Below are 22,209 nucleotides of genomic sequence, written 5' to 3'. Positions count from 1 at the left end.
AACCCCACCCCCAACAACCCCCCTATACCCCTCCACACCCCACCCTCACCAACCCCCTATAGCCCCTCCTCACCATCCCCACCCCCACCAACCACCTATATCACCATCCCCACCCTACCCCCACCTCACCCCCATCCCCACCCCCACCATCCCCCCTATACCCCCACCTCAACCCACCCCCACCATCCCCCCTATACCCCCACCTCAACCCACCCCCACCATCCCCCCTATACCCCCACCTCAACCCACCCCCACCATCCCCCCTATACCCCCACCTCACTCCCACCCTACCCCCACCATCCCCCCACCCCCTATACCCCCACCACCCCCACCTCACACCCACCCTCACCATCCCCACCCCCACCTCACCCCCACTAACCCCACCCCCAACAACCCCCCTATACCCCTCCACACCCCACCCTCACCAACCCCCTATACCCCCTCCTCACCATCCCCACCCCCACCAACCACCTATACCACCACCCCCACCATCCCCACCCTACCCCCACCTCACCCCCATCCCCACTCCCAACATCCCCCTATACCTCCACCTCAACCCACCCCCACCATCCCCCCTATACCCCCACCTCAACCCACCCCCACCATCCCCCCTATACCCCCACCTCACTCCCACCCTACCCCCACCATCCCCCCACCCCCACATCACCTCCACCATCCTCACCCTACCCCCACCTCACCCCCACCCTACTCCACCTCAACCCACCCCCACCATACCCACCCCCACCATCCCCACCCTACCCCCACCAACCCCCACCCCCACCATCCCCCCTACCCCCACATCACCCCCACCATCCCCACCCAACCCCCACCTCACCCCCACTATATCCACCCTACCCCACCTCACCCCCACCATCCCCACCCAACCCCCACCTCACCCCTCACCCCAACCATCCCCACCCTACCCGCATACCTATCCTGCCCCCACCTCACCCCCACCATCCCCACCATACCCCCAGCATCCCCACCCTGCCCCCACCTCACCCCCACCATCCCCACCTCACCCCCACTATCCCCACCCTAACCTTACCTCACCCCACCATCCCCACCCCACACTACCTCCACCCACACCCCCACCATCACCACCCTACCCCCACCTCACCCCTCACACCACCACCATCCCCAACCTACCTCCACCCCCACCCTCACCCCACCATTCCCACCCTACCCCTACCATCCCCACACTACCCCCACCTCACCACCACCCCTCACCCCCTCCCCCACCTCCACCCACCACACACCTCCACCCCCTCACACCTCCCACCACCATCCCCTCACCCCCACCCCACCCCTCACATATCCATCCCCACCCCCCACTCCCACCATCCCCACCACCACTCTCACCCCCACACCAGCCCCCATCCCTCACCCCCTACCACCCCCCACCCTCACCCCCACCTTCTCACCACCACCACCACCTCACCCCCACCACACTCTCACCGCCACCCCCTCACTCCCCACCACCATCACTCACCCTCCACCCACACTCCTCACCACCACCCCCCACAACCCCTTCACACCCCACCTCACTCCTCACTCCCCACCACCACACCTCACCCCCTGACCCCAACACCCCCACCCCTCAACCACACCACCCCCACACCTCCACCCCCACAACCCCCTCACACCCCACCACCCCCACACCTCCACCCCCACAACCTCCTCACACCTCACCCCCTCACTCCCCACCACTTCACCCCTGACCCCAACACCCCCTCACCCCACCCCTCAACCACACTCCACACCATCCCCGCACCCCCAGCCCCACACCACCATCCCCACACCTCCACCCCTCACCACCCACACCACCACCCTCACCCCACCCCTCTGACCCGCTCACCCTAACCCCACCCCTCAGCCCCCCTCACCCTCACACCCACTCCTCACCCCACAACACCACCCCCTCACCCCCACAGCACCACCCCCACCGCGTCACCCCACCACCCCTCACACACCTCCACCCACGCACCCCCACCCTCACCCCCCACCCCCCAAATCACCCCACCACCCCCTCCCCCCAAATCACCCACTCTCCCCCACCACCACCCCCTCACCCCCCACCCACTCTCCCCCACCACCACTCCTCCCAAATCACCACCCACCACCACCCCCTCACTCCACCTATCACCCCCCACACCCACCTCCTCACCCCACACCACCTCTACCACCCCCACTACCCCCCCACAGCATCACACCTCACCCCACCACCAGCCCTTCACCCAACCCCACCTCCTCCTCTCCATCCCCCATCTCCACCAGGTGCTCCGTGCCACCCTCCCCCCCACATCTGCACGGCCTCCCCTGCATGTCTCCCCATCTCCAACGGGCTGTCTCCTTCCTGTATCTCCTCTTCTACCTCCTCCCTGTCTCCACTGGGCTTTCTATCTCCTCCTCCATATCCTGTGCCTCCTCCATTTCCTTCCTTTCTCCTCTGTCTCCACCCAGCTCTTTGTCTCATCATTATTTGAAGTCCAACGCACTGCAGTGGTGTCAACTGTGACCTTGTGGTTGGATTTGAGCAGGACCTGGCCACACAGTCGTGAGTGTATAGGGAATCGAGTAGGGGGCTGAGGATGCAGCCTTGCAATGTTGGATCAACCAGTGTTGAGGATGATCATATTTTTCCAAGGGTCGAAATATCTAATACCAGAGGGCATGCATTTAAGGTGAGAGGGGAAAGTCCAAAGGAGATGTGCAGCGCAAGTTTTTTTTACACAAAGAACGTTGGGTGCCTGGCTGCACTGCCAGAGGTGGTGGTGAGGCAGATATGATAGAGGTGTTTAAGAGGCTCTTAGACAGACACATGAATGTGAGGAAAATGGAGGAATATGGACCATGTGCAGGCAGAAGGGTCATCAGCGTAATTAGTTCGGCACAACATCATGGGCTGAAGGGCCAGTTACTGTACTGTTCTACTATGTTCTGAGCCCCTCACACTGAGGCAATCCCAGTCAATATTAGGAAAATTAGAATACCCCACTACAATGACCCCACTGTTTTTACATACTGCTGCGATTTGCCTACATATCTGTTATTCTAATTCATGCTGATTATTGTGATCATTGAGAGGTCTATAGTACATCCCCATCAAAGTGATATGATAAGATACGATAAGGTCACATGTACATCGAAACCCACAGTGAAAATCATCTTTTGCGTAGAGTGTCCTGGGGGCAGCCCGCAAGTGTCACCACGCTTTCAGCGCCAACATAGCATGCCCACATCTTCCTAACCCATACATATTTGGAATGTGGGAGGAAACCAGAGCACCCGGAGGAAACCCACGCAGACACGGGGAGAACGTACAAACTCCTTATACACAGTGGTGGGAATTGAACCCAGGTCGCTGGTGCTGTTATAGCATTATGCTAACCGCCAAACTACTATGCCACCCTTTTCTTATCACCCCTTTCTTGTTCCTAAGTTCTCCCCTATGGCTGATCCCTCCAGGATATCCCCTCTGAGAACTGCTCAGTGCTCTCTCTGATCAGCAGTGCAATACCCACTCCCCTTTTGTACCACCCTCTGCCATGCCTGAAACTTCTATACCCCTGAATATTGAGCTGCCAGTCCTGCCCTTCCCTCAGCAACATTTCTGTGATTGCAACAATATCATTGTTTAGTAGCACACCCAGATCCCTTTGAATGTCAATACTACCCAGTATCTCACCTTTTAGCAAATGCTCCACTTTTCTGTTTTCTTCCAGATTACTTTCAATCTGCAATGCTCTTGCCTATTCAATTAGCTTGTTCATAGCCCCATGAAGCCTCTTAATATTCTCCTCTATACCTGCAATCTCACCTACTTTAGTATTGTCAGCAAACTTTGAAATATGACATTGGGGCACTTCTGCATTGTTTATATTGTGAATAGTTGTGGCTTTGCTTGCTGCCCAATAACCATTCATTATCTTTTCAGTATATTACTGCCAACTCCATGTGCTCCAACCTTGTTGATCAGCCTGTGTGGGACTTTATTGAAAGACTTCTGAAAATCCAAATCCACTGGTGGTCCCTTATCTGTTCTACTGGCCATATCCTCAAAGAACTCCAGCAGATTAGGAAAAAACTATTTTACTTTCATAAATCCACGTTTACTTTGCTTAATCCTAATATTCCTTTCATAATAGATTCCAACATTTTCCCTACGATGGACAACAGGCTAACTGATCAGTAGTCCCTGTTTTTTCTCTTTTAAAAAAATAGAGGAGTCACATTTGCTAACCTAACCCAATCCACAATCTATAGATTCCTGGAAGATGACAACCAGAGCATCCACTCTCTAAAAAGGAACCTCTTTTCAGACCTCTGGGATGTGGATCAGGTCCTTGGGATTTATTGGTTTTCAATCTCACCAATTTCTGGAGTACTTTTTTTTTGATAAATGGTCAGCTTCTTCAATTCCTTGCTCTTGCTAGATGCTTCTTAATATATCTAATATGCTCTGTTTGTCTGTGAAGAGAGATGCAAAGTATTTATTTACTTTCACTCTCACTTATTTCCCGCTGTAAATTGTATCTTCATTCACAAGGGGCCCACATTTTCCCTCATTAGTTTTCTTACATGCAAATAAATGCTCTTACAATCTGCTTTCATATTTCTCACTGTTCTATTCCGATAGCCTTTCGTTACAGAACACAGAACAGTACAGCACAGGAACAGGCCCTACGGCCCACAATGCTGTGCCGAACCAAATGCATTCGTAATAAAATGCCCAACTAAACTAACCCCTTCTGCCTACACAATGTCCATATCCCACCATTTCCCTCACATTCATGTGCCTTTCTAAGCTTCTTGAACACCCCTATCATATTTGCCTCCACCATCACCCCAGGCAGCACATTCCAGGCATCCACCACTCTGTGTTTAAAAAAAATTGCCCTACACATCTCCTTTGAACTTACCCCATATCACCTTAAATGCATGCCCTCTGGATTTAGACATTTCAATCCTGGGGAAAGGATAGTGGCTGTCTACCCTATCTATGCCTCTCATAATCTTATAAACCTCTATCAGATCTCCCCTCAGCCTCTGCCACTCCAGAGAGGACAACCCAAGTTTGTCCAAGCTAGCTTCATACCACATGCCCTCTAATCTAGGCAGTATCTTGGTAAACCTCTTCTGCACCCATTCCAAAGTCTCAACATCCTTCCTATAAATGGGGCAACCAGAACTGAATGCAATACTCCAGATGTGGCCAAAATGAAGTTTTATATAGCTGCAGCATAACTTCCTGATTCTTGAACTCAATGCCTCGACTCATGAAAGCAAGAATCCATATGCCACCATTACTGCCCCATCAACCTGTGTAGCCACTTTCAGGGAGCTATGAACTTGGACCCAAGGATCCCTCTGCTCATCAACACTGTTAAGGGTCCTGCCATTAACAGTGTACTGTCTCTTTACATTTGATCTCCCAAGGTGCAACACTTCACATTTAGCTGGGTTGAACTCCATCTGCCATTTCTCCGCACATATCAGCAACTGATCTTGTTTTGCAGGGGGATGGGAACCCAAGTGATAGGTCAGAGTTTGGTTCATTTAGTGTACAAGTAGATGCAGAGTGTAGAAAGACTGAGGAAGGATAGTCATTTGAAAAGGCAAAATTGCAGTCAGTTGGATGGGCTGAAGTGTGTCTACTTTAATGCGAGAAGTATCAGGAACAAGGCTGATGAACTTAGAGCATGGGTAGGTACGTGGAACTATGACATGGTGGCCATTACAGACACTTGGCTGTCACAAGGGCAGGAATAGCTGCTGGATATTCCTGGGTTTAGATGTTTCAGAAGGGACGGGCGGAGGTAAGAGGTGGGGGAGTGGCTTTGCTGATCAGGGACAGTGTCACAGCTGTAGAAAGGGAAGATGTCCTGGAGGGATCGTCCACTGAGTCAGTCTGGGTGGAAGTCAGAAACACTTCTGTTGGGAGTATTCTACAAACCCATCCCAATAGCAGCAGAGACATTGAGGAGCATATCGGGAGGCAGACTTTGGAAAGGTGCAAAAATAACAGGGTTGTTTTCGTGGGTGATTTCAACTTTCCTAATATTGATCGGTACCTCCTTAGTGTAAAGGAGATAGATGGGGCAGAGTTGTTAGGAGTGTCCAGGTAGGATGTGGACAGGCCAGCTAGAGGAGAGGCCATACTGGACCTGGTACTAGGCAAAGAGCCTGATCAGGTTTCCGATCTCTTGGTGGGAGAGTATTTTGGAGACAGTGACCATAACTCTCGATCTTGATAGGAGCAGAAGATATGGGAAAGTATTTAATTGGGGGAGGGGGAATTATGATGCTGTTAGCCTGGAACTTGTTACTTACAGAGATTATTTCAGGAGTACTTGCACGGGGTTCTGGATAGGTTTGTCCCATTGAGGCAGTGTAAGGATGGTAGAGTGAAGGAACTATGGTTGACAAGAGATGTAGAATATCATGTCAAGATGAAGAAAGAAGCTTACCTAAAGTTTGAAAGCATGGATCAGACAGGGCTCTGGAGAGTTACAAGGTAGCCAAGAGGGGGCTTAGGAATAGACTTAGGAGAGCTAGAAGGGGGCATGAGAAAGCCTCAACGAGTAGAACCCCAAGGCGTTCTACACATTTGTGAAGAATAGGAGGATGACGAGAGTGAGGGTAGGACCAACTGGGGATAAAAAAGGAAACATGTGCCAGGAGTCAGAAGAGGTAGGGAAGGTCCTTAATGAATATCCAAGGTTATTACAGGTAGCGAGGGAACAGATTGCTGCACCTTTGGCAATGATCTTTGCGTCCTCACTCTCCAGAGGAGTAGTGCCAGATGATTGGAGGGTGGCAAATGTTGTTCATTTGTTCAAGAAAGGGAGTAGGGACAACCCTGGGAATTACAAGCCAGTGAGTCTTACTTCAGTGGTGGGCAAATTACTGGAGAAGATTCTTAGAGACAGGACTTATGGGCATTTGGAGAAGCATGCGCTGATTAGAGACAGTCAGCATGGCTTTGTGAGGGGCAGGTCGTGCCTCATGAGCCTGATTGAGTTCTTTGAGGATGTGACAAAGCACATTGATGAAGGTTGAGCAGTGGATGTGGTGTACATGGATTTCAGTAAGGCATTTGATAAGGTTCCTCATGGAAGGCTCATTCAGAAAGTCAGGAGGCATGGGATCCAGGGGAACATGGCTGTGTGGATTCAGAATTGGCTCGCCCATAGAAGACAGAGGGTGGCTGTAGTTGGAGGGTATTCTGACTGGAGGTCAGTGACCAGTGGTGTTCAGCAGGGATCTGTTTTGGGACCCCTGCTCTTTGTGATTTTTTATAAATGACTTAGATGAGGATGTGGAAGGGTGGGTTAGTAAGTTTGTAGATGACACAAACGGTGGTGGTGTTGTGGATAGTGTAGAAGGTTGCTGTAGGTTACAACAGGACAATGATAGGATGCAGAGCTGGGCTGAGAAGTGGCAGATGGAGTTCAACCCAGAAAAGTGTGAAGCGATGCACTTTGGAAGATCGAATTTGAAGGCAGAATACAAGGTTAATGGCAGGACTCTTAGCAGTGTGGAGGAACAGAAGGATCTTCGGGTCCACGTCCATAGATCCCTCAAGGTTGCCGTGCGGGTTGATAGGGTTGTTAAGAAGGCGTATGGTGTGTTGGCTTTCATTAGTTGGGGTATTGAGTTCAAGAGCCGCGAGGTAATGTTGCAGCTCTATAGAACTCTGGTTAGACCACACTTGGAGTATTGTGTTCAGTTCTGGTCGCCTCATTATAGAAAGGATGTGGAAGCTTTAGAGAGGGTGCAGAGGAGATTTATCAGGATGCTGCCTGGATTGGAGAGCATGTCTTATGAGGATAGGTTGAGAGAGCTAGGGCTTTTCTCTTTGGAGCGAAGGAAGATGAGAGGTGACTTGATAGAGGTGTACAAGATGATGAGGTATAGATCAAGTGGACAGTCCAAGACTTTTTCCCAGGGCAAAAATGGCTAACATGAGGGGGCATAACTTTAAAGTGATTGGAGGAAGGTATAGGGGGAAATGTCAGGTTTTTCCCCACACACAGAGAGTGGTGAGTGTATAGAATGCATTGCGGGCAGAGGTGATGGAGGCAGATACATTCAGGACATTTAAGAGACTCAGATAGATACATGAGTGATAGAGAAATGGGGAGCTATGTGGGAGGGAAGGGTTAGATAGATCTTAGAGCAGGATAAAATGTCGGCACAACATCGTAGTCTGAAGGGCCTGTACTGTGCTGTAATGTTCTATGTTCTATCTGTATCCCACTGTATCCTTTGTCAGTCTTCTATGCTATCCACAACACCACCAATCTTCTTATCATCAGCAAACTTACTAATCCACCCATGTACGTTTTCATCCAGGTCACTTATATATATCACAAACCGCAGAGGTCCCAGTACAGATCCCTGAGGAACACTACTCGTCACAGACCTCCAGCTACAGTAACTCCCATCGACCACTACCTTCTCTCTTCTACGGGCAAGCCAGTTCTGAATCCAAATGGCCAATTCACCATGGATCCCATGCATCTTAGTCTTCTGGGTGAGCCTCCCATGAGGGACCTTGTCAAACGCCTTACTAAAATCCATGTAGACAACATCCACAGCTCTACCTTCATCAATCACCCTCATCAAAAAATTCGATCAAATTAGTAAGGCACAACTTGCCCTGCACAAAGCTATACTGACTGTCCCTAATTAGGCTGTGGTTTTCCAAATGCTCATAAATCCTATCCCTAAGAATCCTCTCCAGTAACTTCCCTACCACTGATGTGAGACTCACTGATCTATAGTTACCAGGATTATCCGTTTCCCTTCTTGAATAATGGAACAACGTTCGCTACTCACCAGTCCTCCGAGACCTCGCCTGTAGCTAGAGAGGACACAGAGATATTGGTCGAGGCCCCAGCAATGTCATCTCTTGCCTCTCTCAATAACTTAGGGTATATCCCATCAGGCCCTGGGGATTTATCCACCTTAATGGTCTTTAAGAGACCCAACACTACCTCCTCCTTCACCTCGAAATGCCCTAGCATATTAGCATGCTCTACACTGTTCTCCCTGGTAAGTACTGATGCAAAGTACTCATTAAGGACCTCACCTACATCCTCTGCTTCCAAGCACATGTTCCCTCCTTTGTCCCTGAGTGGTCCTACCCTCTCCCTAGTTATCCTCTTGCTCTTGATATATGTGTAGAATGCCTTGGGATTCTCTCTAATGCTACTTGCCAAGGATTTTTCAAGGCCCCTCCTGGCTTTCCTAATTCCCTTGAGTTCCTTTCTGGCTTCTTTATAATCCTCAAGTGCTCTGTTTGATCCGAGCTTCCTTAGCTTTACATACTTTTCCTTTTTCCTCTTGACTAAATTCACCATCTCTCTCGACATCCAAGGTTCTCTTATCTTTCCATCCTTGTCCTTCTTACTGGAACATCCCTGTCCTGTACTCTGTGCAGTTGGTCTTTAAACACCCTCCACATGTCAGATGTGGACTTGCCCAAAAACAACTGTTCCCAATTAATTCTCCCTAGTTCCTGCCTAATGGTCTCGTAACATGGCCTGCTCCAATTTAATACTCTCCTGCAAGGTCCATACTTATCCTTATATATAGCTATCTTAAAACTTAAGGAGTTGTGGTCACTGTTCCCTAACTGTTCTCCCACTGAAAGATCAGTCACCTGGCCAGGCTCATTACCCAACACCAGGTCCAGTACAGCCCCTCCTCTCAGACTATCTGCATTTTAATTTAAGAAACCCTCCTGGGTGCACCTAACAAATTCTGTCCTGCCTAAACCTCTTACACTAAGGAGGTCTCAGTTTATATTAGGTGAAGTCCCCCATGACAACAACCCTATCAGTTTTACACCTTTCCCTAATCTAACTGCATATCTGTTACTCAATGCCCTGGTGGCTATTGGGGGGGGGGGGAGGGTCTGTAGTATAATCCCATGATTGCACCTTTCTTATTTTTGAGTTCTACCCATACAGACTCAGTGGACGAGCCCTCCATTATGTCCCCTCTGAGTGCAGCTGTGATATTGTCCCTGATCAGTAGTGCAACTCTCCCCTCCCTCTCTGTCTTTTCTAAAACATCGAAACCCTGGAACATTAAGCATCCATTCCTGTCCCTCTCTCAACCAAGTCTCTGTTTAGGCCACAACACCATAGTTCCATGTACTGATCCATGCTCTACGTTCATCACCCTTACCCATAATGCTCCTAGCATTCAAATGCACACACTTCAACCTGTCCGTCCCATTGTGTCTATTAGTTTGCTCCTGCCTGTGTTCACTGGCCCTGACATGTCCCTTCCTCTCAATCCCTCCACTTTCTGACCCAGTGCTCTGGTTCCTACCCCCCTGCCAAACTAGTTTAAACCCTCCCAAGCAGCACTGATGAACCTCCTGGCCAGGATATTGGTTCCCCTCCAGTTGAGGTGCAACCCATTCCTCTTGTACAGGTCATCTCTGTCCCAGAAGAGGCTCCAATGATCCAAGAAACTGAAACCCTGCCCCCTGCACCCTGCATCAGTACCTCAGCCACTCATTCATCTGTTCTTTCATCCTATTCTTGCTCTGACTGGCACGTGGTGCTGGGAGTAATACAGAGATTACTACCTTGGAGGTCTTGCTCTTCAGCCTCTTTCCTAACTCCCTACACTCACTGCACAGGACCTCTTCCCCCTTTCTACCTATGTCATTGGTGCCAACGTGCACCACAATCTCTGGCTGCTCACCCTCCCCCTTGAGAATATTCTGCAGCCGCTCTGAGATATCCTTGACCCTAGGACCTGGGAGGCAACACACCATCCTGGTGTCTCTTTCACGGCCACAGAATCTCATGTCTGTCCCCCTAACTATTGAATCTCCTATCACTATTGCTCTGCCTGACTTTACCCTTCCCTGCTGAGCCCAAGCTGGCCACAGTGCCACTGACCTGGATGTTGCTGCTGTGCCCTGATAGGTAATCCCTCCCACAGCAGTATCCAAAGGTGTATACTTGTTGCTGAGGGGAATGGCCACAGGAGAACCCTGCACTGACTGCTTACTCCCCTTACTTCTCCTGGTGGTCACCCATCTATCTGAAGCCTGTACCCTGGGTGTGACTACCTCAGTAAAAGTCTCATCTATGAGATTTTCAGCTTCCTGGATGGTCCTGAGTACATTCAACTCCAGCTCCAGTTCCAGTTCCTTAATCTGGTCAGTCAGGATCTGCAACTGGGTGCACCTCCTACAGATGTAGTCACCAGGGAGACTGTGAGGTTCTCTGACATCCCACATCTTACAGGAGGTGCATTCCACTGCCTACACTGAATCAAGGACTAAGGATTTACAGACAACAGAATAAAGACCTTACCTGTTCTTACCTGTGCCTTCTTACTAAAACCTTTTTTTTCCAAGAGCTGCTGGCTCTCTCCTCACCTCAGTCACTTACTCAGCCTCTTCTCACTGAAGCCCGAGTCCCCCACTCTAACACTGAACCGCTCCAACAATGGCCACTCCGCTTAACCCTAGCTTCTTTTTATTGGCTGCTGCCGATTAGCTAATTAGCCAATTATTAGTAAACATATGCAAGTGTGCCTCTTTACGGGTCCTGCTCACTGAAAAAGAACACCAAGCACAGAGACTCAGCTCTTTTGAAAACCCCCGCCTCTCGTTCCAAGTTCCGGCTCCTGCTCACTATCAATTGCTTGTTCCTCCTTTACCTATCAAAGACCCCACCCACCCGGGACATTCTCTCTTCTCTCCTCTTCCATCGGGTAGAAGATACAGGAGCCTGAGGGCATGTACCACCAGACTTAAGGACAACTTCTACCCCACTGTGATAAGACTATTGAACGGTTCCCTTATACGATGAGATGGACTCTGACCTCACGATCTACCTTGTTGTGACCTTGCACCTTATTGCACAGCAATTTCTCTGTAGCTGTGACACATTACTCTGTACTGTTATTGTTTTTACCTGTACTACATTAATGCACTCTGTACTAACTTAATGTAACTGCACGGTGTAATGAATTGACCTGTACTTGGTATGCAAGACAAATTTTTCACTGTACCTCAGTACCAGTGACAATAATAAATCAATACCAATACTTCTAAACTATTCCCAACCCTCGGGTCTACTGCTGTTATTGGCAATTTAATAAGCCTCTTCCTTTGATTTAATATTATCTTTAATTTCTGTCGTCAGTAATGGAAGAATCACTTTGCATATTGGAATTTTGTGTCTTAGAGGAAATATATTTCTTTTGCAACTTCAGCATTATTTCTTCAAATGCTAACCATTTCCTGTTCACTATCATCCTTTCAATGTGTTCTTTTGATCAACCTTAACCAATTCTCCTCTCATCGCTTCATAGATTCCTTTGTTTAGATTTAAGACCATTGTTTCGCATTGATCCATGTCACTTTCACACTCAATCTAAAATTATGCCCATTTTTCCCCGAAGGTCCAAGAACAAGAGTCAATCAGCCCTTTCTCATTGCATAGGATGGTAAACTGGGCATATTTAGACTACCTTTTAAGTTAAATAAAACAAAAACTAACATTATACAGTTTTATATAAGCTCTTTTATTGGGTGTTTCACATAAGAAATAACAGGTGGCTATCGAAGGAGGTGTGATTAGAAGAATGGCAAACAGTTGGTTAATTGGTGGCTTTTTGGTAGGAATTAAAAGATTAAATGGATGTATTTAGGGAGAAAATTCCCAAGTATAAAGTAGACAGTAAAGAATTTTGGAGTAACTTGCTTATCTAGAATATGGAACTTGAAGTGCAAAGGCAAACTATCAGCAAGGCCAGTTGGACCGAAGTGCTGCAAATTCTTTTTAAGCCATATTCTCAGTAGAAGAGTTTACAGTACAGTAAATGAGGAAATGGATATTATTTGGCTATGGGTCAATGGACAGGATACACATATGTGTTTCTGTCCAAGAAAATAAATGCGCAATATAAGAATACAGTGTCAGTGAAAAATAGCTTGTACAATATTTAAAATTAATTATATCCAGGAAAGACTTTACAGAATTAGATTCACATACAAGGAAAATAATTGCAGTAGGGTATCTGCTGCTTTTCTAAGTAATCTTCAGCAATATTTGTATAAATTTTAGTAGAAAACTCTTAACTTTATAAACCTGCGAGGTGAAAATGTGGAACTCACTCCTACAGAGTGGGAGGTAAAGAAAAAAATGATAACACAAAACAATTTCATAAGATCTTTAAAACATTTTAAACACAGCTACACGTAAGTCACCTTGGACACCATGATTCGTTTTTGCACCGATGCAGGCTCGACAGTTAGATGGATTTTTGCATAGTAGGGGAATTAAAAGTTATGGGGAAAAGGTAGGTAGGTGGATCTGAGCCTACGACCAGATTAGCCATGATCTTATTGAATGGCGGAGCAGGCGCGACAGGCCATATGACTCCTGCTCCTGTTTCTTATGTTCTTATAACCAAAATCACCACATTTCCCACATACTTCTGGATTTGCTAACGTTACTTTCTCAAGTTGAAGGTTTCCTCTGTGCAGTAATCACATATACCTGGAATAAAATCCCAAGAGCAGGAGCTTTCAACTCAATGCACAACTTTCTTAAATGGTCTGTCATTCAGTTGTGCATTGAGAGATTCTTGAAAGTGCTAGGTAATGAAAATCCTTTGGGGAATGGGGAGCTGGGGTGTACATACCCACCTACCAGCAAGAAATTGTCCTCATGTAGCAGTTTACTTTGTACATTCTCCAGGATGTTTTCTACAGAATGTATTTTCTATTTTCATTCTCCTCCATCCAACACAGTGTCCGGCTCTGTGGCTCAGAAAGGAAGGGGGGAGGGTGATAGGGGATTCGTTGGTTAGGGAAACAGACAGGAGATTCTGTAGACAAGAACGAGACTCCTGGATGGTATGTTGTCTCCCAGGTGCCAGGGTCAGGGACATCTTGGATCAAGTGCACAACATTCTTAAGGGGGAAGGTGAGCAGCCAGAAGTCGTAGTACACATTGGCACCAACGATGTAGGTAAGATAAGGGATGATGTCCTGAAGAGCGAGTACTGGAGTTAGGAAGGAAGCTAAAAAGCAGGACCTCAAGGGTAGTAATCACTGGATTGATGCCTGTGACACGAGCAAGGGTGGGAAAGAATAGGAAGATATAGCAGACTAATGAGTGGCTGAAGAGTTGGTATAGGGGGCAGGGGTTCAGATTTGTGGATTATTGGTATCTCTTCTGGGGAAGATATGTCCTGTACAAAAGAGACAGGTTACACCTGAACTTGAGAGGGACCAATCTCCTTGCAGGCAGGTTTGCTAGAGCTGTTGGGGAGGGTTTAAACTTGGTTGGCAGGGGGGATGGGAACTGGAGTGTTAGATTAGAAAATAGATCAGTTGGTGTAGAAATAGATGTGAATGGTACTGAGAATGTGAGGAAGGATAGGCAGGGGATAGAGCATAAATGCAGTCAGATGGGTTGAAATGTGTTTATTTTAATGCAAGAAGTGTTAAGAATAAGAGTAATGAACTTAGAGCACGGATCAGTACGTGGAATTACGATGTTGTGGCCATTACAGACTTGGCTGTCGCAACTGCAGGAGTGGCTGCTTGAGGTTCCGAGGTTTAGATATTTCAAAAGGATAGGAAGGGAGTTGGGGGGGGGGGGGCGCGGTGGCATTGCTAATCAGGGATAGTATCACAACTGTAGGAAGGGAGGTCGTCATTAGAGGGATCGTCTATTGAGTCAGTGTGGGTGGAAGTCAGAAACAGGAAGGGAGCAATCACTCTATTGGGAGCATTCTATAGGCCTCCAAACAGCCAATGGGACACTGAGGAGCAGATCCAGAGGCAGATTTTGGAAACATGCAAAAATAACAGGGTTGTTGTCACAAGTGACTTCAACTTTTCTAATATTGATTGGCACCTCCTTAGTGCAAAAGGTTTAGATGAGGTGGAATTTGTTAGGTGCATACAGGAAGGATTCCTGACAATATTATGTGGACAGACCGACTAGAGGAGAGGCTATGCTGGGTCTGGTACTAAGGCGATGAACCTAGTCAGGTGCCAGAACTGTTGGTGGGTGAGCATTTTTAGGTTTACAAAATGATGAGGGGCATAGACAGAGTTAATGCAAGTAGGCTCTTTCCACCTAGATTAGGAGAGATAAGTACGAGAGGACATGGCTTTAGGGTGAAAGGGGAAAGGTTTAGGGGGAACATTAGAGGGAACTTACTTCTTCACTCAAAGAGTGGTGGGAGTGTGGAATGTGCTGCCATCTGATGTGGTAAATGCTGGCTCGCTCTTAACTTGTAAGAGTAAATTGGATAGATACATGGATGAGAGAGGTCTGGAGGGGTATGGGCTGGGGGCAGGTAAATGGGACTAGCAGAATAATGTATCAGCACAAACTAGAAGGGCCAATTGGCCTGTTTTCTGTGCTGTAGTTTTCTATGGTTCTATGGATAGTGACCTCAACTCTTTGACCTTTAGCACAGCCATGGACAAGGATAGGAGTAGAAATTATGGGAAAGTATTTAACTGGGAGAGGGCAAATTACGATGGTATTAGGCAGGAACTTGGGTGCGTAAATTGGCAACAGATGTTCTCAGGAAAATGCACCGCAAAAATATGGAGGACGTTTAAGGACCACTTACATGGGGTTCTAGGTAGGTTTGTCCTACTGAGACAAGGAAAGGATGGTAGGGTGAAGGAACCATGGTTACCAAGAGAGATAGAAGGTTTATTCAAGAGGAAGAAGGAAGCATATTTAAGGTTCAGGAAGCAAAAATCAGACTGGGCTCTTGTAAGTTATAAGGTAGCCAGGAGGGACCTTAAGAAGGGACTTAGGAGAGCTAGAAGGGGACATGAGAAGACCTTGGCAAGTAGGGTTAAAGAAAACCCCAAGGTGTTCTACATGCATGTGAGGAACAAGAGGATGACTAGGGTGAGGGTAGAACCACTCAAGGATAAGGGGGGGGGGGGGAAATGTGTCTGGAGGAAAAGGAGGTAGGGGAAGTCCTGAATGAATATTTTGATTCAGTGTTCACCAGGGAAAGTGACTTAGATGAATGTGAGGTTAGCGTAGAACAGGCCAATGTGTTGGAACATGTTGAGGTTAAGAAAGAAGTAGTGTTGGAGCGACTAAAAAGCATGAGGATAGATAAGTCCCAGGGATCAGATAGGATATACCCTAGGTTACTATGGGAAGCGACGGGAAAATATTGCTGGAGCGTTAACAAAGATCTTCGAGTCCTCCCTGGCCACAGGAGTGGTACTGGAGGATGACAAACGTTTTCCATTGTTCAAGAAAGGTAAAAGGGATAATCCTGGGAATTATAGACCAGTGAGTCTTAAGTCAGTGGTAGGAAAGGATTGGAGAGGATTCTTAGGGACAAGATTTACGAGCATTTGGAGAAGCAGTGTCTTATTAGGGATAGTCAACATGGCTTTGTGAAGGGCAGGTCATGCCTCAAGAGCCTAATAGAGTTTTTCAAGGAAGTGACAAGATAAATTCATGAAGTTAATGCGGTGGATGTGGTATATATGGATTTTAGCAAGACATTTGATAAGGTTCCCCGTGATAGGCTCATCCAGGAAGTCATGAGGTATGGAATCCATGGAAAACTGGCTGTGTGGATTTGAAATTGGCTTGCCCACAGAAGGCAGAGGGCGGTTGTATAAGTGGAATATTTGACTTGGAGGTCGGTGACCAGTGGTGTTCCGCAGGGATCTGTTCAGGGACCCCTGTCTTTGTGATTTTTATAAATGACTTGGATGAAGAAATGGAAGCGTGGGTTGGTAAGTTTGCAGACAACATGAAGGTTGGTGGTGTAGTAGATAGTGCAAAATATTGTCATAGGCTGCAATAGGACTTAGACAGGATACAGAGCTGGGCAGAGAAGTGGCAGATGGAGTTCAGTCTGGAGAAGTGTGAAGTGATACACTTTGGAAGATCGAACTTGAATTCAGAGTATATGGTTAATGGTAGGATTCTTAGCAGTGTGGAGGAACAGAGGGATCTTGAGGTCCAAGTACATACATCCCCAAAGCTGCTGCACAAGTTGATAGGGCATTTAAGAAGGCCTATGTTGTGCTGGCCTTCATTAGCTGGGGGATTGAGTTCAAGAGCCAAGAGGTAATGTTGCAGCTCTATAAGACTCTGGTTAGACCACACTTGGAATATTGTGTTCAGTTCTGGTTACCACATTATAGGAAGGATGTGGAAGCTTTGGAGAGGGCGTAGAGGAGATATACAAGGACGTTCCTTGGATTAGAGAACATGTCTTATTAGGATAGGTTGAGCGAGCTGGGGCTTTTCTCTTTGGAGCGACAGAGGATGAGAGGTGACGATAGAGGTGTATAAGATTATGAGAGGCAGAGACAGAGTGGACAGCCGGCACCTTTTCTCCAGGGCAGTAATGGCCAATACTAGAAGTCACCTGGTTAAGGTGTATGGAGGAAAGTTCAGGGGAGATGGTAGGTGCCTGAAATGCACTGCTGGGGCTGGTGGTAGGGACTGATAGGATAGGGTCATTTAAGAGACTATTAGATAGGCATATGAATGAAAGAAAAAGAGAGGGTTATGGGAGGTGAAGCAGAAAGGGGGATAGTTGGAATGTGGATAAGGTTTATATAGGTTGGCACAACATCGTGGGCTGAAAGACCTGTACAGTGTTGTACTGTTCTATGTTCAATTTTCAGATAGGTTTTTGAAATGGAAGGAATAACTAGCTACCAGCTCACAATGCTGCAGTGCTTCGTACAAAGTAAACAATCTAAACTCTAGCTTGCTTTAGAACCAACACCAGCAGTACTTCCATCCATGACAACTGTGATTGATTCTGCAAAGTTTAAGTTTTTAGGAACTGGGAGCCCAGTTGATTACCAAACACTTGGTTTGATGTTTACCTTCGTCAGCCAGGGCATAGAATATAAGAGCTGGGATGTTGTGTTGCAAATTTACAGAATTTTGGTGAGGCTGCACATTTTGGTGTGCAGTTCTGGTCGCCACACTATAGGAAGTATGTGATTACATCAGAGAAGATGTAGGGGAGACTCACCAGGATGCTGCCTGGACTGGAGGACTTTAGTTATGGGGAGAGATTGGACAGGCAGAGCTTGTTTCCCCTGGAGCAAAGGATGCTGAAGATTGACCTGATGGAGGTATATAAAATTAAGAGGCAGAGATAGAATCTTTTTCCAAACAAGAGCGCATAGGCCAGTTTCTATCTCTTAACCAGGTAAAGACCCATAAACAGAATTTCCCAACTAGACCCATTGTTTCTGCCTGCTCTTGCCCCACTGAACTCATTTCTTCATACATTGACTGCATCTGGTCTCTCCTTGTACAGTCCTGTTCCACTTATATCAGGATACCTCTCGTGCTCTCCAACATTTTGCTAACTTCCAATTCCCTTGTCCCAACTGGCACCTTTTTACCATGGACATCCAGTCTCTATACACCTCCATTCCCCATCAGGAAGGTCTTAAGACCCTCTGTCCCAACCAGTTCCCCTCCACTAACACTCTCAGTCACTTTGCAGAACTTTGTCTTTACCTTCAATAACTTCTTTCAATTCCTCCCACTTTCTGCAGATCAAAGAGGTAGGTATGGGCCCTAGCTATGCCTGTCTTTTTGTTGGCTACATGGAACAGTCCTAGTTCCGAACCTATTCCAGCATATGCCCCCAAATCTTTCTCCACTACATCAATGACTGGAGTCAGAGAGTGATCATGGAGGGTTATTTTTCAGATAGGAGTCCTTGTGACCAGCACTATGCCATTCCTCATATTAACGATATACCAAAATTCTCTGGACTCTGGGCAGGTCCCAGCAGATTGGAAGACAGTGAATAACACACCACTGTTTAAGAAGGATGTAGGCAAAAGACAAATAACTATAGGCCAGTCAGCTTAATGTCTGTAGTTGGAAAAATGCTTGAAGCTATCATTAAGGAAAAAAATGAGACATCTGGATAGAGTGGTTCCATCAGGCAGACACAGCATGGATTCAGGAAGGGCAGGTCCTGTTGGACAAACTTACTGTAGTTCTTTGAGGATCTAATGAGCGCAGTGGATAGAGGGGAACATGTGGATGGTGTATACTTGGATTTCCAAGTGTTGTTTGATAAGGTGCCGCATAAAAGACTTATCCATAAGATAAGGATGCATGGAGTTGGGGGTGAGGTATTAGAATTAAGAGAGGATTGGTTAACCAAAAGAAGGCAGAGAGTTAGGATAAATGGGTGTTTCTCTGATTGGCAATCAGTGCTGATCGAGGTGCTGCAGGGGTTGATGCTGGGCCCGCAAATGTTCACGATATACATTAACGATTTGGAAGAGGGGACCTCGTGCTACATATCTAAGTTTGCTGATGACACTGAGTGGAAAAGCAAATTGTGCTTAGGATGCAGACAGTCTGCAGAGATATAGATAGGTCAAGTGATTGGGCAAGGGTTTGGCAGATGGAGTACAATGTTGATAAAGGCGAGGTCATCCACTTTAGAAGGAAAAATAGATCAGATTATTATTTAAATGGTGAAAGAGTGCAGCATGCTGCTGTGCAGAGGGACTTGGGAGGGCTTGTGCATGAATCGCCGAAGGTTGGTTTGCAGGTGCAACAGGTTATCAAGAAGGTAAATGGAATGTTGGTCTTCATTGCTTGTGGAATTGAATTTAAGAGCAGGGAGGTTATGCTGCAAATGTACAGGGTACTGGTGAGACCGCACCTGGAATACTATGTGCAGTTCTGGTCTCCTCACTTGAGGAAAGATATACTGGCTTTGGAGGCAGTGCAGAGGAAGTTCACCAGGTTCATTCCAGAGGTGAGGGGGTTAGCCTAGGAGGACAGTCACCTGGGACTATACTCACTGGAATTCAGAAGAATGAGAGGGGATCTTATAGAAACATATAAAATTATGGAAGAGACAGATAAGGTAGAGGCAGGAAGGTTGTTTCCACTGGTAGGTGAGACTAGAACAAGAGGACAGAGCCTTAAGATTCAGGGGAACAGATTTAGGATGGAGATGAGGAGAAACTGCTTTTCCCAGAGAGTAGTAAATCTTTGGAATTCTCTGCCCAGGGAAGCAGTAGAGGCTACCTCATTAAATATATTTAAGACAGTTAGATTTTTGCATAGTGGGGGAATTAAGGGTTATGGGGAAAAGACAGGTTGGTGGATCTGAGTCCACAGCCAGAGCAGCCATGATCTTATTGAATGGTGGAGCAGGCTCAACAGGCCAGATGGCCAACTCCAGCTCCTGTTTCTTATGTTCTTATTTGGATGAGACTGATTCACAAGTTTACAGCTGACACCAAAATTGTGGTGGACAGTGAAGAAGGTTGTCTAAGGTTACAACAGGATCTAGATCAACTTAGAAAGTGGGCAAAGGAATAGCAGATGAAATTTAATTTAGACAAGTCTGAATTGATGCATTTTGGAATGTTAAACCAGGGCCGCACTCGATCAGTGAACAACGGAGCCCTGGGGAATGTTGTACAACAGAGACACAGGTTTACAAGTACATCGTTCCCTGAAAATGGCACACAAGCAGATGAGGTGGTGAAGAAGACATATGGCCTGCTTGCCTTCATGGTTAGGGGTATTGAGGACAAGAGTTGGGATGTCATGTTATAGCTGTACAAGGCATTGGTGAGACCACACCTGGAATATTGTGTGCAGTTTTTATTTGACATACTAAAGAAAGGATGTGATTAAACTAGAGAGGGTGCAGAAAAGATTCATAAGGATGTTGTAAGTAATGGAAGGTTTGAGTTATAAGGAGAGACTGGGTCTGTTTTCCCTGAAGTGAAGGAGGCCTAGGGGTGATCTTATAGAGGTTTATAAAATCATGAGGGTCAAAGATAAGGCAAATGGTAACAGTTTTATTCCCAGGATCAGGGAGGCTTAAACTAGATGGCAGAGGTTTAAGGTGAGAGGGAAAAGGTTTAAAAGAGACCCGAGGGGGCAACTTTTTCGGAGGGTGGTGGATATATGGAATGAGCTACCAGAAGTGCTAGAGGCAGGTAGAATTACAATGTTTAAAAGACATTTGGACAGGTACATCAATAGGAAAGCTTTAGAAAGATATGGACCTTAAAGCTATGCCCCTCTAGTATTTGACATTTTCACCCTGAGAAGAAAAAGACTGGTTATCTACCCTATCCTTGCCTCTCATAATTTTGATCCAGATTCCAGCATTTTCAATCTCTTTTGTCTTCTAAGTTTAAGGTAAGAGGGAAGAGATTTAAAGGGGATCCAAGGGGAAAGTTTTTCCACACGGTGTAGTTGATATCTAGAATGTGCTTGCAGAGGTGGTGGTGGAGGCAGATATCATAACAGTTAAAAGACACCTAGAGAGGCACTTGAATAGGCTAGGCTTGAAAGGATACAGACCTAATGCAGGCAAATGGGATTAGTGTGGATGGAAACAATGGTGACATGGATGTGGTGGGCAGAAAGCCCTGTTTCTGTGCCATACAGTGTTATGACTCATTACAGGATTTGTTGCATAATTAGACATGGGAGAGCTCATCCAAAGCTTACTTGGCAATGCGCAAAACATAGGATGAAGTTAAACTATACAAAGTGCAAATGTTATGAGAAGGAGAGAAAATTGACAGTAAAATTATGCATGTTGTTGAATCTTAGCAGTTGGTTTTAAAATCTGGCTCCCATGTTCCATGTTTTAAAAAACAGGAATTTGATGCATCATATCTTCCTCTTGAAGCAGTGCCTTCATTGATCGGTGCAGGCCATTTTCCCTTGGGCCCCATTTTCCACTATTTCTATGAAGGAGATGATTTCAACTCTTCACTTTTTGGCAGTTCTTGATTTTCTGCCAGGTGTAGTTTTTGTCTTAATTTCTATTAAGGATCATTTCTTCTTATCATCAAAAGATCATGCACCTAACAGTTTAAAATAACTCTTACATTCCACCTACTTCACCTGCAAGTAGCTCAGTGGACAACTGTAGTGCCAACCATGAACTAAAGCTTGGTGCAGCACAGCAACCGGCATAATGTTCCTGGATTCAGGAGAGAAAAGAATTATTTCTTAGAATTCTTCCGCCTGGTCACCGCAGATTGTTTCTAGAACTGTGTGTGTAAACATCAGTTGAGCACAGGATTGTGAATGCCAGAAATCTCTTTCATGATCGAATGGCCTTGAAATCGTGCAACCGTGTAAAACAGATAATAGTGAGACAGAAACTCATTATCCC

At 46.6% G+C, this 22,209-nt stretch overlaps 1 protein-coding gene across 2 annotated transcripts in view; it reads right to left on the bottom strand.

The window, feature by feature from the left end:
- Positions 1-4,437: 4,437 nt before the first annotated feature.
- Positions 4,438-22,209, bottom strand: part of ccdc28b (coiled-coil domain containing 28B) — a 55,130-nt gene continuing 37,358 nt past the window's right edge. The window contains exon 5 of one of the 2 annotated variants that reach the window (XM_052036110.1): positions 4,438-4,470. In XM_052036110.1, the coding sequence (XP_051892070.1) occupies positions 4,453-4,470 (18 nt within the window). In that variant the 3' untranslated portion in view covers positions 4,438-4,452. Of the gene's footprint in view, positions 4,471-12,556; positions 21,846-22,209 lie in introns of those variants that run through there. The other variant, XM_052036109.1, reaches the window with a different exon arrangement.

Source organism: Pristis pectinata, chromosome 22, assembly GCF_009764475.1.
Source record: "Pristis pectinata isolate sPriPec2 chromosome 22, sPriPec2.1.pri, whole genome shotgun sequence".
NCBI classification, from domain to species: Eukaryota; Metazoa; Chordata; class Chondrichthyes; order Rhinopristiformes; family Pristidae; genus Pristis; species Pristis pectinata.
Note: the sequence above shows the minus strand (reverse complement) of the source record. Positions and strands in the feature narration are given on the sequence as shown.